General features: G+C 39.5%; 1 protein-coding gene across 5 annotated transcripts in view; it reads left to right on the top strand.

Annotated features, from left to right (window-relative positions):
• Nucleotides 1–17,353, top strand: part of ITGBL1 (integrin subunit beta like 1) — a 1,366,350-nt gene that overhangs the window by 389,702 nt on the left and 959,295 nt on the right. Inside the window, exon 22 of one of the 5 annotated variants that reach the window (XM_087435885.1) lies at nt 14,941–16,030. The exons of the other annotated variants lie outside the window; for them this stretch is intronic. Within the exon in view, the coding sequence (XP_087292011.1) occupies nt 14,941–14,967 (27 nt within the window). The 3' untranslated portion in view covers nt 14,968–16,030. Of the gene's footprint in view, nt 1–14,940; nt 16,031–17,353 lie in introns of those variants that run through there. 5 annotated transcript variants of the gene reach the window in all.

The raw sequence follows: 17,353 nt of genomic DNA, 5'->3' as shown, positions 1-17,353 counted from the left end.
AGGGTAAACTTCCTGATGGCAGACATGAAGTCTTATTCTTCTTCGTTTCACAGCCCTATAGCTAGTACAGTTAATTTAATCTTGTCATAGAAAATGCCAGCTCTCTGAAATCACCAGCCCCATGGAGATGATACTGCTGCTGGCAATGAACATCAATAGACTACAAATTGTAATCCTAGTACAATGTATCGTCCCTTAGATTTTGTGTAGGGTGTTTGTAGGATGATTGCCTTTAAGGTGGAGATGGGTATTTTTTAGTTTGTAAAGCTTGTGGAAAAACTATTTATTTGTACAGCTAGTAGACAGCTCAGTGTTATTTGCAGTGATCTTGCTTCTCACTTATTACTGCACAGTAAAGAACATACCTTTTACTGCTCTGCTGTCCAGTTTGTTGGGTTAATTTGGGAGATAATGTCAGTGACCTGGAAATTTGCCCACTTCCAGTTAGCACTCTGTGTAACCACTGATTTCACTTTAACAGTAATTACTGCAGATTTTCTCAGTGCACCTCCTCTGGTCAGGCACTGGCTGGTGTGCTGCAGGGTGGGCACATAGCATACACATTTCTAGTCCCATACTTTACTATTCTCACCTAAAAGGAAATTTTTCTGTATGTTTTTTACTTTAAAATTTTTTAACTTATCTTGATATACCTGAAGACTTACAGAAAAGCTGCAAAAATAGTACAAAGATTTCCATATAATTTAACCAATTCCCCAAATGTTAACATTTTATCATGGTTGCTTTATTGTGTTCTGTCTCTCTGTTTTTCTCTGAACCATTTCAGTAAGTTGCTAACAATACTTCTGTGTATTTCCTAAAGACACATCAACTACATTCCCTTATATAACCACAGTGTAGGAAATTAACACTGATACAGTACTATTGTCTAATCTACAAGCCTTTCAAATTTTGCTAGTTTTCCTACTAATATCTTTTATAGGAAAAGAAAAAAACTGTTTCTGGTCCAGGATGTAATTCAGAATCACACATTGCATTTATTTTCATGTCCTTTTAGTCTCCTTTAATCTAGAACAGTTCCTCAGTCTGTCTTTGTTTTTGGTGACCTATACGTGTTTTAGGACAGGCGACTTATTTTGTCAGATGTCCCTCATTTAGGTTTGTCTGGTGTTTCCTTATAATCAGCTTAAGTTATAAATTTTTAGCAGGAATGCCACGAAAGTGATGTTGTATCTTCTCAGTATATCATATCGGGAGGCACATGTTTCTGTTTGTCCTATTACTGGTGACATTACTGTGATTTCTTGGTTAAGGTGGTGCTTGTCCAGTTTCTCCAATGTAAAGTTACTACTTTTCCTTTTTCTATTCGTCTGGTAAAGGAAATAGACACTTAAACTGGTAATTCCAACGTAATATGGTAGATAAGACAGATAGATAGCCAGGGTGCCAGGGGAGCCAGTAAATGGAGTCCGGGGAAGACTCACTGAGTTGATGACACGTCAACTGTGACTTAAGGAATGGTTATGAGTCAGTGAAGCAAAGGAAAATGGGGAGGATATTCTAGAAGGATACAGTACCATGAACATAGCCATGGAGCCATGAAACTGCATAATGTGTTCAGGAAACTACAGTGGTTAGCAACTTGAGTTCTAGGATTGATTTCTCAGATCACGGAATCCCAAGATGGAAATCCCAGTGCATGAGGTCTCACAAGAAGCTGGAAGCAGAGGCCATGCTCTCTCTCAGGATTTGTGGGGTCCATTTTGTCCCTGAATTCCATAGTTCTCTCTCCCCCAATTAACACAGAGCCAAAAACAGCAGAAAAGTGGGGCATTAGGGGGAAAATATCAGTACTTGATAGTCACTGAAGTTAATCAGGATGTACAATTTATTTTATTGCACCAGAAATTGATTTCCTTCTCATAGAAGACAAAAATTCTTTGCAAAAAAAATGGTCCTTTTTTCTCTCGTTTTTTTAGTGTAAAAATTAATGAAAATAAAAATATGAAAAATTGTGCAAACAAAACAAAAAATCAACTTGAATTTGGCTCTGAAGTACGTATCTGAGAAGCCTGCTATTCTTCGACTTGCATAAGAAGTTAAAATTGTGGAATGGTAAAGCAGTATAGCCTCTCTCTTTTCTTTGACACTCAGCCAATTTAAAATTTTTATTTTATTGGCAACATGTGCTGATTTACCCAGGCATGAGGTAGCAGATGCAGTCAGAGTGGCCAGGACTTTTCCAGGCTCCTGTCAAGAAACTGCTGTAATTTCCAAGAGTCTTCAAATTAAATTCATGCCAAATAAATTTCATTTGTTCTCCTGTCAGTGAGGTCATCTTTGCAAGGTGAACATTAGTGATACTGTCAACAAGAAAAGGATTATGAGCCTCTGTCTAAATTTCAATGATGTCTAGGCAAAAATAAATTTTCAAAAGAATTCTTCGAGGTTTCCAATACCCCATAAATTTCTTCCTAAGAGAAATTACCAAGTTTGAGGTACATGGAATCTCATTCTTCAGCGTTGGAACTTTTCATAGTTACCTGCTTTTTGCCTCTTCTTCTTGGGTGGAGACATATATAGCATGGCTGAAAAGATTATAGATTCTTTTCTTTTTCATCCACAATATTGAGTGTCTTCTATGTACCAGACACTATGATCCCTACCTTGTGGAGGTTGTTACTGTCCATTTGAGAACTCATACAAAAACAAAACAAACAGAGAGAGGGAGGCAAGCCACAAATCAGCTAGCATCCATACACGTAACTAAAGAGCCTTGAAATGAAAGCTTTACAACATTCATGTGGCCAAATGTATTTTTTTTTTAATTGAGTTAAAATTCACAAAACATAAAATTAACCATTAACCATTTAAAAATGTACTATTCAATGGCATTTAGTACCTTCACAATGTTGTCGTCTCTATCAAGTTCCAACACATTTTCATCCCTCCAAAAGGAAACTCTAAACCCTCTAAGCAGTCACTCCTCATTCCCCTCTCTCCCCAGCCTCTGGCAGCCTCTAGTCTACTTTCTGTTTCGGGATTTCCCTATTCTAGATGTTTCATATAAATGGAATCATATAATATGTCACTTTCTGTGTTTGGCTTCCTTTACTTAGCATAATATTTTTTGTGGTTCGTTCATTGTAGCATGTATCAGAACTTCATTCCTTTTTATGGCTGAATAATATTCCATTACCAACTGTATTCTTTAAGTATGTTTAAAAATTAACTCCTCCCTCTTGAACTGTTTCAGAGTGCTATTTCTGGGATGGGAGTAGTTTAAAGATTCTACTGTATTATGTTAGCATACTTCTTTATTGTAGAGAAAAAAATTGTATGCTGCCCCCATACATTGTCAAAACCTTTTAACAAGGCACTGACTCAATTCTCTGGTTCTGAGAACTTGGCAATGACAGCAGACAAGACTTCCATCAACATTGTAGGCAAAATCATTGCTGTCCATTCATGCCATTGTGGAAAACCATGAGTTGGGGTGACAAGTGGAGGCTTTTCTACCTGTCACAGGTAGACATCAAAGGTGTGCAGTCTATGCATAGAACACTAAGAGTTTGCTTCCATTGCTCAGCACAGAACTGCTTCACCACTTCTAAAACATCAACAGCCTTTGCTGTTCCCAAAAGAGGCTTAGAAAATACAGTTTTTTCCTTTGTCAGCTTCAGTGTTCACATATGGGTGGAAACTAGAGTTTATTGCCTGAGAAAGATAGTCATCGTCCCATTGGAGTGTTTGGCAGAGAGAAATGGTGTGTCTACCCATTCCCTGAGATATAAGATATTAGTGAAATACTTGTAATTCTGAGGGTGATGACTTTTAATGTTTGACAGAGATACTGTTCTCATTTTGTTTCTGGCCCAGGCATCACTGTTTTTAGGCCACGTGGCTTCATCCTCATCTTTCCAGTACTGGTCGACCTCTTTTATTTGGCAGGGTACTAGGCGAGCCTGTAGGATGCCTCAAGACAGACTTTTATGTTGGGACGAGTTATATTTCAGTAAAGTTAGTTCCAGCCTTTCATCTCATGCTTTCTCATGATAAAGAGCATGGGTGGCCAGTGTTTCCAAGATAGACTGATCGTTTTTGCATCCACACTTCCACTGCAGAGCACTTTGCCACAAAGAAGCATGTTTGTCCCATCATGTTGAGTGACAAAAATAAGACCAAAGCTCATGTGCACTTGGTCATACATCCTGATGTAAACAAATCTTAAATATATGTGACATTAAAAAAAACTGTTTTCTTTCACAGATGACAATTTTCAAAACACAGAAGAAGCCAGGAAAGAAATATTTTGTGTGTTACTGATTCATAGGTTGCCTGAGACTTCTCTGGAGGTGGTAGTATTTTATTTTCCCCAAGTAAAGAGTCTCTAACATAGAGGTTTGAAGGGATATTCAATTAAATCATGCTTCTGTCATTCAGGGGGAATGAGTAATACATTCATGTTTTTTAAAGATTAGGTAGACAATATTTGAAACCTATCCTCAGATCACTCTACCTCTGAACTTAATTGAAGTAAGAAATTTGGCAAGAATGGAGTCCCACTGTCCAGGAGAAGAGCTAAACAATCTGGTTCAATCCGCTTTCTCCTAGCACCTTCTTCAGATTGAGGCGATTTGTTTTAAAATGAATGGAGTTACCAGACTCGCCATATTCTAATAAGATTGTAGAAAGGTTGAAAGTGAAATAAAAGTCAAACTTGTTCAGTGTATAATTTCCTCTTGAAGATGCCAGACCAAAGGCAATAGTGATCTAGCACTTATATCTGTTGTCATGTGTTGAGACTAGAATTCTCCTTGGGATATATTACAATTTTTTTAATATTAAATTTTATTTTCAAGGGATTTGTACTTAATAACTTTGTGTAATAACATGTGTATTCCATTTGAAGTTACCGTGCCAACTTTTCTAAGACTTTTTAGCTTCCCCATAGTTTCTAATAAACCAAGAGATCAAATGAATACTCCTCCAATTGCCCAGCTATTGGGCATTATGGATGGTTTCAGCCCATCTAACATCTGTAAACATTTAAAGAGAACCCCTGTCCAGAAGATACTTTGAGCCCAGTAGCGTTCTCCAACCTCAGGTTACTTATGAAACCAGAGAGGACTTCAATCTATTTTAATGTGTTTCTTTCTCTAATCTCACCCTTCTAATAATGTATATGATCTAATTCAGGGACAGCAACATTGGGGTCAAAGAAAAATTAATGGGAGAGTAATTGTAGACCCTGAAATACTTTCAAAATCTTGAAACATCAAATGGGCAAGATTGAATGTATGCAAAAGATACATTAAAGATGTTCCTTCTGTGAGCAGGGTTATTAGTCAGCTCAGGCTGTGGTAACAAAGTACCACAGATGGGTGGCTTAAACTGCAGAAATTTATTTCCTCACATTTCTGGAGTCTGGAAGTCCAAGATTAAGGTGTGAGCAGGTTTGGTTTCTTCTGGGACCTCTCTCCTTGGCTTGCAGATAGCCATCCTTATTTGCTGTGTCCTCACATGGTCTTTCCTCTGAATGTGTGTGCTGGTGTCTCTTTCTCCTTTTATAAGGGCACCAGTCCTATTGCATTAGAGCCCCACGCTTATGACCTCATGTAACCTTAATTACCTCCTTAAAGGCCCTGTCTCCACATACAGTCACATTGGGGGTTAGGGCTTCAGCATGTGAATTTTGGGGAGACAATTCAGTTCATAACAAGAGTCATGGTAACGCTGCCATTCACTGGGCACTTTGCGTGCTGGGAATTGTGGCAGATAGTTCCATTCAAATCTTAAAATTATCTTATTCAAATCTTAAAATAGGTCTACAAGTTTTTTACCACAGTTAGAAAAAAATTCTACAAGACCAGCAATATTCTCCCCTATTTAATGGATGAGGAAATGAAGCTAGAAAATGAGGTAACATATGATAGGCCACATAAAGTTAGGATCTGAACCCTAGTTTTATAGAGTAACAGCCCTATACTCATAACTTCTTAGGTTTATCAATGATTATCGTATATGAAGAAAGAATATGTCACACAGAAGAAGATTTTTCTACTTAGATCAAGAATCGAAGAAGCATTCTTGAACAGCGTATGTTCAGCTGAGTCTAGGGAAAGAAGGGTTTCTCAAAGGACATGAACTGAAGTCCCTGTTATGGGCAGAATATTTGTGTCCTCCCCCAGATTCTTATGTTGAAACCTAACCCCCAATGTGATGGTTTTCAGAGGTGGGGCCTTTGGGAGGTGATTGGGTCATGAATGGCATTAGTGCCCTTATAAAAGGGACCCCAGAGAAATCACTTGCCCCTTCTACCATATGAGGACAGAGCAAAAAGATGGCCATCTATGAACCAGGAAGCAAGCTCTCACCAGACACCAAATGTGTCAGTGCCTTGATCTTGGACTTCCCAACTTCAGAATTGTGAGAAATAAATGCTTATAATATTAATGTTTATAAGCCACCCAGTCTGGTGTTCTGTTACAGCAGCTCAGATGGTCTAAGGCAGTCCCCTTGGAAAGGCTATCCCGGTAGTAGAGGAGGGTGCCTTATGCCCCTACTTCTTCAAGTGTTGTCCAGACCAGTAGTTTCAGCTATTTCCTGGGAACTTGTTAGAAACGCAAGCCCCAGCCCAGTCCTGAATCAGAAACTTAGGAGGTAGGGCCCAGCAATCTGTGTTCTAAGCAGCTCTCCAGGTGAGTTTTGATGCTTTTAGTTTGAGAAGCACTGCTCATACTATCTTAGTGGAGAGCACTGCTTAAGGTCAGCTGATGCCTCTTCTTCTGATTCCATGTTTATCAAACAACCACTGACTATAAGTTATGTACCCACAGTAGGGGATGTGCTAGTCCCTTCATAAGTACTTTTCTGATCGTAAATTGGTAAGATGGTTTATACATCAATTTCTTGTGAGCTTGACAAGCGAATCCATCTAGCTGAGAATGATCCATTCTAAGCTTATAGAGGAAGTCTCCTACCTAAGCCTGTGAAACAGAGGCCCAGACCCTGATCCAGAGTAGATTCACTAAGGTAGATGCCATGGAATGAGGCTGCTCAGCAGCAACCATCCCATCCCACCTCTCGAGGGCTCTCTCTTTCCTGTACTTGCAAGCTGGAGGACAGAATTGCTCATCAGCAAAGAACAGCTGGTATTCAGTACTCCTGGTCTCTGGATTATAGGCACAAATGAAATGCTTCCTGGTCTTATTTCATGGGCTACTACATAGCATTATTTAATGGTAATAATAAAAGAGTTTGGCATTTTTCAATTTGATTAGACAGTTATCACTTACAAATTAGTTCACAGAGTAGTGATCCTAACTGCTATGACTAGAGCTTTTGGTGATTACTTTTGGCATTTCTGGCCCTCTAGACTCTGAAAATCACTGAGTGGTTACAGTTATACAGCTAAGAGAGCTTTATGTTGATTGGTGTGAATATTAGTATTTGAAATAAATATAGACTCTTATGAGAGTGAAGAACAGGGGCTTCCAGGAAATTATCATGGAGTCATTGCAGCCACGCAGAGTTATCTGTTCTATACAGATAACAAGTCACACTGTTGGGGATAATTAGAGAAAATGGCAAGAAAGTTGAGAGGAGAGGGAGGCAGAGCAGACGGCAGAGCATGAGGTTTGTCGAGGCAGCCTTGGGAAGGGTTGGGGACGCCCAGGGGAAGCAGACCCAGGGCCTTGGACTTATATTTACCACTGGGCCTTGTACACCCTGGGGAAAAGGAGCTGAAGCCTGGGGAGTGGGGCTGGCAGGGCCAGCTGGGCCGGTTCTGCTACTGGCTGGAGCTGTCATGGGCAGAGTCTGTGCATTATGGAGGGGGGTTGGAACAACACAGGGGCATGTGAGCATTTTCCCCTCTGCTTCAGATGAGCTAAGTGTGTAAAAAGAAAAATAAGTTACCTAAAGTTCTTTCTATCTTAAACTCCCAGTATTTAAAAGTTTATAGTGAGTCAAGGATGTTGAATGGCAAAATATCATGGATTTCTCCCTTTTTAAATAAACTGTTGTCATTGTTTTATTTTACCTAGTGTAAAAGTATTTGTAAAAATAGATGTGTATGTTTATATTGTTATATAATTGTGTGAGTAGATTTATAATACAGATTGTTAACGTGACTTCAGAGGAGTGGGATTGGAGGCGGCGGGGGTTGTTAGCTTGTTCTGTACACCTCTTTATTGTAGGACTAGTACAACAAGCCTGTAACTATTGTTAACTCCATAAAATACATCTTAAATTTTATAAGAGCTTTCAAAGTTCACTCACAGACTCAGTCGCTGATTCTCTTTTTCTCGTAAATCTCAATTTCCTCAAATATGAATTCTTCTGCCATGAGAAATTAGAAACATAGACTCGAAGTCGAAGTCGGTGGAAAGATCGTGATAGATCAGCATAGATAGGGCAAAGTTTCCAGTCAGAAGAACACTCCTGAGAATTGAATGGAAGTCCAAATTATCAGGCTAAAAATATTATCAGAGGAAATTCCAAATGAGGAGAATCAGTGTGAAGAGTTAAGTAAGCTATGTGTTTGTGTGCACTTGAGAGAGAGAGAGAGATTTAGATCCCTGTGTTTTGATGTATTCTAGACCTACCCAGAGCAGCCTGCTGTGTCTTCTCAGGGAGAATGTCCAAGAATTCTGGTGTCTGAATTTTCACTTGAGATACCGTGATTTATAATAAGAAATATATGTTTAGTTTTTGTCCCATTCCTGGCACAGAGCTCTTAAAACTCTTGGAATTTCCCGAGTGGTATGAGTGATAAAGGAGTAAAAGACACTCCTTATTTAAAACAAGCCCCTTTCAACCACACCAGAGTTTATGTTAATGAGGTGACTTTTGGGAAAAGTTTCTTAAGGATGGGGGGAGGGGGTGGCTAGTGGCAAGGGGAACCAACCAGGTGATTACAGAGTTGGAACTTTCAGCCCCACCCCTGACCTCCAGGGAGGGGAGAGGGGATGGAGGTTGAGTTAATCACTAATTGCTGGTGATTTGATGAATCATGCCTGGGTGATGAAGCCTCCATAAAAAACTGGAACTGAAGGTGTTTGGAGAGCTTCCGGATGGTGAATACAAGGAGGTAACAGGCCTGGAGAGGGAATGGAAGCTCTGTACCCCTTGCCCCACACCTTGCCCTGTGCCCCTCTTCTATCTGGCTGTTCCCAAGTTGTATCCTTTTATGATAAACCAGTGATCTAGTAAGTGAACTGTTTTCTGAGTTCTGTGAGCCATTCTAACACAGTATTGAACCTGAGGAGGGGGTTGTGGGAACCTCCAATTTATAGCCAGTCAGTCAGAAGCATAGGTGACAACCTGGACTTGCGATTGGCATCTGAAATTGGGGGACAGTCTTGTGGGACTGAACACTTAACCTGTGGGATCTGACACCATCTCCTGGTAGTGTCAGAACTGAATTGAATTGTGGAACACCCAGTTGGTGTCCAAAGAGAATTGAGAATTGCTTGGTGTGGGGATAATGCCCACACATTTGGTGGTAAGAAGTATTCTGAGCAGAGTAGAGTATGCAAAAGAGGATTTTTTTCCACGTAATTTCTCCTCTATCTGTAGACATGTATTAACAATAACAAGAACAGTAGTAATAATAGCTATTAAATATTATAGGGCATTTACTCTGTTCTGAGCATTCCTCATATAAGAATTCACTTAATCCTCACGAAAACCTTTTGAAGTACGCACTGTTATGATCCACAATTTATAAAAAAAGAACCCAAGACATAGAAAGTTTAAGTAACTTTCCCAAGCTCCTAAGTGGTGGAGTTAGAAGTCATAAGTATCTGATTCCAGATCCTAAAAGTTAAATCATTGCTCTCACCAGCCTCCCAACCTAGGAGGGTTTCTTTGAGAGGCTAAAATCAAAACCCTACCTCATATTGATCATATCCTTTGTAGGACTCATATATATGTTTATATTTATATTGTATCATTCATGAATGTCTTTTCTCTCTGGACAGATTATGGTATTTGAGGTCAGGAGCCATTTTTCCCTATTTTTTTTTTCTTTTTGCATTCTTATATTGCCCAGGTTCACTTGATAAATGGTTTTTGAATGAATGAACCAAACTGTTTCTGTAATTCACTGTGTACCTATTTAATTGTCTAAGGAAAGGATAACCATAGTCTTGCATTGCCTGATCTAGAAGCTCCCTTAATATCAGAACCAACTTCCTTTCTTTGATCTTAGAGCCGGTTGTAGTGTTTGCAGAATTTAATCTATTTAGTCCCAAATGTGGAATCATAGAGCTAGAATTATAACAATTAGAAGTTGCCATATTACCATCATCTCTAGTTTTGTTTGCTTTATCTTTATATGTTTGAGTTCCTGAATTTCTGACCAATACACGCCAACATTTTGGCATATTAGATTCTGAGTTTCTTCAGTGAGTTCATAATAGCAAAAACATTCTATCATTTAAAAGATCAATATAAAGCCAAAAGTTGAAGAGTCCCTGGCATTGGCACACTTCCCAGGCCTCTGGTGTTGACTCACCACTTAGGAAACTACAAAGGAAGGCCAAGCTCTCCATCTTTTTTCCCAGAGTTCACTTATTCTGCACCCTATAGACAGCATTACTTTAACTTGAGACGAACAAAGAACAATTCACATAGAAGAGGAGGAAAAAGGCGGGGCAGGGACCATAGCAAAATGGTACACTTCCCTACCTATGTGCTTATTTACATAATTGTGTTTTTATAACATTTCCTGTACTTTTCTGTAAGCTGATGCTGCCCTAATTATAGATTTTCAAGAGAACACTTCGTTGTACCCCAAATTATACAGTGCTTTAAAAAGGTACCTTCTTACTGGTTTACCAAATACCTTATAAACTTGTAATTACATAAAACAATTCAGGATACAGAATAGAAACAGCCTGTACTGTTAACAGATATTGGTATTGTTACATAATTGAGTACAAGGCTTTCAAAGATCTATAATATTTTTCTTGTGTAAAAAAGAAATGATTCATTATAGTCATAAGGTGTCATGGAGACTCCTGATCAAACAGAATGCACATGTTCTATTTTGTGAGTTCTCTACAGTGCATTGTCAATGGCCTTGCCTTTGTGCATGGGAAAGTGCCGCTTATTCCAGCAAATTACCTTTGTGGCATATGTACCTGCTTGTTAGACAGCTTATGGGCACCTGGGCCAAGCAGAGGCTGGGCCCCTTTATCACGGCACACCTGTACACAGCGTCCCCACAGCGCCCAGCTCCCGGGAAGTAGCCCCATTAACAGACCTGCGCCTTCAGGAACCCACTGAGGACATGTTCTCAGTGCTCTCCTTCCTCGCAGACTGGGAGTCGGGCTGGCTTCCTGTAGAGTAGCTTTTCTTTTTTTCCATCAGTTTTGGGTCTGTGTTTAAGACACAAGTGATTCAAACTACAAGAAAGGTAACTTCAGTGGAACACAACTGAGGAAATAAATCTTGTTATTAATTGCTTTATGTTATTAATTGGTTTAGTGTTTAATTTCAACTTAATTTTCAGCACTATTGTTAAAAAAGAAAGTTGCTTATCTTAGGATATTAGGTTAGATATTTGTATTATTGACATCTCCATAGTTTCCTCTCCAGAGGAAATTGTCTTTTGAGAACAAGCCAGAGATACCTACAAACTTAGCAAACTCCCTCATTCCTTCAGAGGTTTTTATATTAGCCTTAAGATACGTCGTCTTTTTCTCTAAGGAAACTTTCCCTTTTTTTTAGCAAGAATTTGGAAAGATGAGTTGCTGAAATGGATGGGCTTCATGTGTTTTTGTGGTTTTGTTTTGTTGGAATTTTCTTCTCACCTTTCTTTTTGTGATTCTTCCCTCAAAAACTGACCTTAATGAGATCATTGCTACCATGGAGGCTCCTAGTGGCACACTGATTGGGCCAGAAAAAGACCAAAGTTCAAGAACCAACTTAGCAGTAAAAGAAAAAAACCTTGAGTACAGATCAATTCATAAATGTAAGTGGACGAGTGTTGAAAGTGAGGCATTATGTCACTACAACATATTGACATTATCAATTATATGTCATTAAACAGCTAAGCTAACTGAATGGTTTACTTTGTATTTAACTGCCTTTTCAATTAAAGGGAGCGAATGCTGAGGAGCTGAGGTGCAACATCAGAAACCATATATTTTCTCCTGTTAACACCAGAGTCTCGTGAGGGCGTGTTGGCATTTTGCTGCAGGCTGTACTGCTCCACTTTAAATGGTCTAAACAAGTGATTAATGATTGGGCGCAGGCCCTTACACTGCTTCCAGATCTTTCCTTCACTGCGCTTCCATTTGTGTCACCTAGCTGCACGCTTGGGAGGCATTATTTCGGGGTAGTTCATACTATTTATTTTGCTGACATTTGTTTCCATTTCTAGGGCCCTTGATGTTTCTTCAGAGTTTTTTTTTTTTTTTTAAGTATTATTTAGCATAATGACCCAAACCTTAAACTGTTGAATTTGCAGTTGCAGTACAACTGTTCTGTTGGCTCCAACAAAAAAGCTATAGATTTTTTCAGGTTTCAGTGGTGATAACTTGAACCAGACATTCTAGTTTCTTGGGACATTGTTTTATTGTCTTGCAAGTTAGCATAGTATTCATATTTCACAAAGGTAAACTATAGTATTTCTCAAGTGTGCATTTGCGATAGATGGATGTATTAACTGTACTCTGAAGCTAAGAATTTGAACTATTAACTGACCCACTGTATTTGTTCTCTGTGTAAAATTTTGTTATAACAGTGCTAATTACCAAGCAGCTGATTTTGAAAAAGTGCACAGCAGTAATTTGCACCTTACCGTTGCTTTGCTATTAAAAAAATTGTGAACACATAGATGGGGTGCATGCACGTGATTTACGAACTTCCAATGAGCACATTTATCTGTGGATCTTTAAACAGTTTGACTTTTTGAGGATAGCATTTGGTTTCTACATTGGTGCTTCTGAGATGCTCATTTTACCCTAATAAGAGCTGTTGAGTGCTGAATAGGACATTTTAAAAAGGAAGAGTAGCAGTTTGCAATAAGACTGAAGCTTTTAAATTATTACGTGCTTTTGTTTATTATTTTTGCTAGTTTTAGGAAAAACAAGAAGAAAGATCTGCTTTCTAGTTCCTTTCTATTGATGTAAAATCATGAACTGGAGTAGTCAGATTTCAGTGTTTTGGATGGTGTTAAAATCACTGTTTCAACCGCAGATGGACATGGTTCTGTTCTGTTGGATTCACATCCTGAATGAATGCTTGCACGTAATTAGAGTCTATAACAGACCCAAACCAGCAGTTTCGTTTTGTGTTCTGTTTTGTTTTGGTCTATAAGAACAACTTCAAGTCTTGGGAAAGAATTGATTTTTGTCCTGTGGATGGGTCAGAAACATCTGCTTCAAGTAGTTTACAAGAGTTACTTATTAACCCATGAGCCAAAAACCCAGATAGGGAGTTCTGACTATTTGAAAACTACATTCCATGTTTTTATAAGTGTATATTCAGATTAATTCCACATACCTGTTATTTGGATTTCTGGCAGCCAGGAACTTTTAAAAGCTTTTGTGTTTTTAAAAAGGAATATGAAAAATTAAATTTTCTTTCCTAATACAAGAGTTTTTCTGTACTTATAAGAAATCCTGCTCTTGGGCAGAAAGGAAAGGTTTCAAAGGAACCTCATCTCCATATGGTTTTACTCGATAATCCTTTATCCACCATCTTCAGCTCTCATTCCTTTGCTTTCTTGCCTGTGGCTACATTTCTATCTCTGCATCAATTAGCACAGTGATTTATACAACAAGCAAGCAGTTTAGAGGTAATGGTACACAATTAACATCTCATTCCACCATAAAGGGTATGCTAAATACCCCAGTCATTGCTTTCTCTGCCTGGAATTGAAATAAGTGTTTGTCCTAATTCATATGCTATCTGATGTGAAGTGGGCCTGCTTTGTACTGCACTACACCATTAATCTAATTATAGGTAGCTGCAAATGAAGTGCTGTCTGAGCTGGGAGACTGAAGAAAATAGCCTTTTGTCATTTAGCATGACTCTGTGAAGCAAGATCACACTTTACAGGGCAATACTGCAAAATGGAAATCTCAATAATATTGCTGCCTGTTGCATCTTTTCTAATTACAACAGCATTGTAAACACAACTGGGCGCTGATATAAATAGAGCTGTAGATATGCTGTCAAATGGGTTGTCGGAGAAAGTCCGCCGAGTGCTGTTGTATTAAATGATGCATCCTGATTGACAGCTACCTTGAGACTGCCGATGGAGTTGTCGCAGCATTGTGCTAACAGGCTCCTCCAGTGACTGCTGTACGAGGCGCGTCAGCTGTCTGTTCATTTCACCTTCTTCGCCTGGCTCGTACCTCCCGGAGAAGGACAGCCGCAGGCTTCAGTCCTGTGTGTTTTCAGTATTGTTTCTCGGAGCTTTTGGTTGGTTTGGGTTTGTTGGGCCTGATGCTGACGCAGAGGGGAATGTGTTTTGCATGGCTTTGAACCCTTGTTATTTGTTTTCCTCAAGTGTTAACTGTATATCCCACAAAGAATTTAGGAAAGGAAATCAAGGTTGAATTATAATTCTAATTCCACCTAAGTATTTTAACTTATATTTAGTGTTTTTCTCTACTTTTCTGACACATCGATGTTTTTAAAGATGCATCCTTTTTGCAGCTGGTCGTTTCTGTCACTTTAAAAACATTGATGATTTTTCTCCAGCTCCGAGTTAGGAAAGTAGACTTTTAGGGGAATATTTGAGTGTTAGCTCTCACTGCCACACTGTGGAAATGAAGAACGCAGCTCAATGTTGGAGACCCTTGGGGCCAGAAAGTATAAAACTTTGAAAAAGAAGAGATCTTTGTATTTGAAGAAATGTGTTTACTTAGTGAGAGTGATGTACAGTAACTGGCCAATGCTTCAGAACGTTAAGATAATTGATGTAACATAATTCACAGTAAAGGGTCATCATTTAAGGTTCATCATTTCCCCTTGACTCGGTGAGATGGCCCCCAGTCGGCGTGAAGAATCGTCAGCCGTTCCTCAGCTGTACACATCCTCACTGTGCTGAAGAAAGATGTAGAAAAGGAAACCGGAGCTGAGCCTGCTTGAGGAGGAGCCGTGCTAGAGGCTCTGAAATCACAGCTGCACATATATGTAAGGCAAACTGGAAGTATTCATCTTTCGAGGAGCCCGAGACCTCTAAATCATACAAACCTGTGAGCACATGGAATGTGCAAAATTGCTGGTAAATCTAGAGGCCTTAGAAGGAAGCACGTGGATTTAAACTCCATAAGGAGATGCACGTACTGAACTAATACAGAAACCAGCAAGATGGTGTTTTGTGTGACCCTCTGGGAGGAGTGCATCCAGTCGTGAGGGCTGCTATACCATCTCTGGGGCACGAGCTGTGTGTGTGCGTGACTCAGGGGGCGTGCTCACTTGCAGGATGTTTTTGTTAACCAAGTCTGCTTAAGCAAGTCCCAGACCGTGACCAGCTCCCACCTTCTCCCCCAACAACCATAGCACTCTGCTCCCGCCGTTCCCCCTCCTATCAGGTTTGACAGTAAGGTCTGTATGTTAATTTTTAAAACAATTCCATTGTGTTCCTTTTAATTGTCCATCTCTTGTAGTTTTCTTCCTGATCCTTTCATGTCTAGTATGATTCCTTTTTCTTTCTTTCTTTTGAACTTTTGGGGAGAAATTTTCTTATTAGACATGGTTTTACATTTTAGACACCATAAAATTAATTTGCCTAGAGAGCTGGGCTGGCGTCATTTTACCATAATTAGGTCATTAGATAACACCTTGATCCCTCCCATTATTGTCATGTAGGGGTTGAGGAGCCAGGCCACACCTGAAGAGCACCTGCTCTGACTTACACGGTTAGGTGTGTTTTTCCAGAACTTATTATTTAACTGTGGTTTGGAGAGCACCTCCAAAACCCAGCAGAGTGAGGTTCCATCTGCTGATGACCCAGAGCTACTCAACTTCAAGTACTCAACTCCAACTCTACCAACAAGCAGCTTCTAATCCCTCAAGCAGGAGTTTCTCATGACCTCGCAGGGTGAGAACCTTCTGGCTTCTTGTAGGATCATGCTTCTCTGTCCTGTCAACTTGCCTTTAAAATCTTGGACTCCTACCCCCAAAACAAATCAAGTTTGTGGTTTATCTGCTTGAGAACAATAACAACAACTTAAAATCAAAACTCTCCAGGGAAGTTTTTACAGAACCCATTCGGAATATTTAAATGCCTACCATAAAACCTAACTCTGCATGCATCATAGGGCATTTTCCTGAAGTCTCTCAACTGGTTGGCTGCTCTGCCTGTGCCCCCTAAGAATTCAGAGAAACCAATAAATAGCAGTTTTGATCATAAGCTTTGAAAGCCCTAGTGTACATTCTTAAATGACTTCTTTTCTGGGGCATCAAAAAGCTTTTACGGTTCTCACCAGGCAATTCATTCTGATGGGCCCATATGCTGCACTCCACTCAGATCCCATCCTGGCAAGTGCCCTCGTGTACCACTGCACGGGCGAGCCAAGAGGTTGTTTTAAGAAGGCGTGTTTGTGTGGGCACGCTGAAGGGGTCAGGACAACATCAAGGGTAATCTTAAAAAGAGAACCTTCTTGCTGCCTCCCCTTTTTATATTCAGAAAGGTCGTTTCTAAGCCAACTATTGGCAACAAGGCCTCTCCTGAGGCGTTTCCCCGTTGTTATTTTTTACTTGTGATTACAATAAGTCGCTTATCCCCCAAACAGATTTAAGAACAATAAACAAATACAAAAGGAAGAGGAACATCTCATCAATAACAAAGACTGCATCTAAAGGAATTGAGTTTTGTGACTTTTTTACATCTCTTTCCAAGCAAAGCAGGAGTCCTACAGAGAAAGGAATCCAAAAGATATGAAAATTATAAAAATAGTAAAAGGATCTAGTTTTAGTTAGGATCTTGTAATTTCTGGGGAGAAATGGAGCTCGGTACAATCTCTGCACTTTATTTATATTCAGGCTTGTTTGTGATATAGCTAAAATTAGTTTTTAAGGGTATCCACTGTGGTGGAATGTGATAAATCATATTATCCTCAGCGTAGAAAGATACTTTCCCTGAATTTAGAGTTCACATTTTGGAGTGAAATTGTGCAAAAAACAAGAAAAAAATAGATCTGTATATGCGATACTGAAAACAAGACAGCTGGGCCCAGTGCTGGTCAGTCACATGGGAGGAGCAGCTCAGGCTGATGCAGCTAGAAAAGGAACTTTTTTGTTGACTCTGATGCTTCTGTGATGTTGGATTTTCTTTTCCAAGGCAGACAGAGCAGAGATACTAAAACTGTGCAATTTGGTACAATTATATTCTCTCCTCTCCCTCCATCCTCCCCACCCCCAT

The sequence above is a fragment of the Ceratotherium simum genome, chromosome 10 (assembly GCF_057802395.1).
Source record: "Ceratotherium simum simum isolate JZ-2026a chromosome 10, ASM5780239v1, whole genome shotgun sequence".
Taxonomy (NCBI): domain Eukaryota; kingdom Metazoa; phylum Chordata; class Mammalia; order Perissodactyla; family Rhinocerotidae; genus Ceratotherium; species Ceratotherium simum.
Note: the sequence above shows the minus strand (reverse complement) of the source record. Positions and strands in the feature narration are given on the sequence as shown.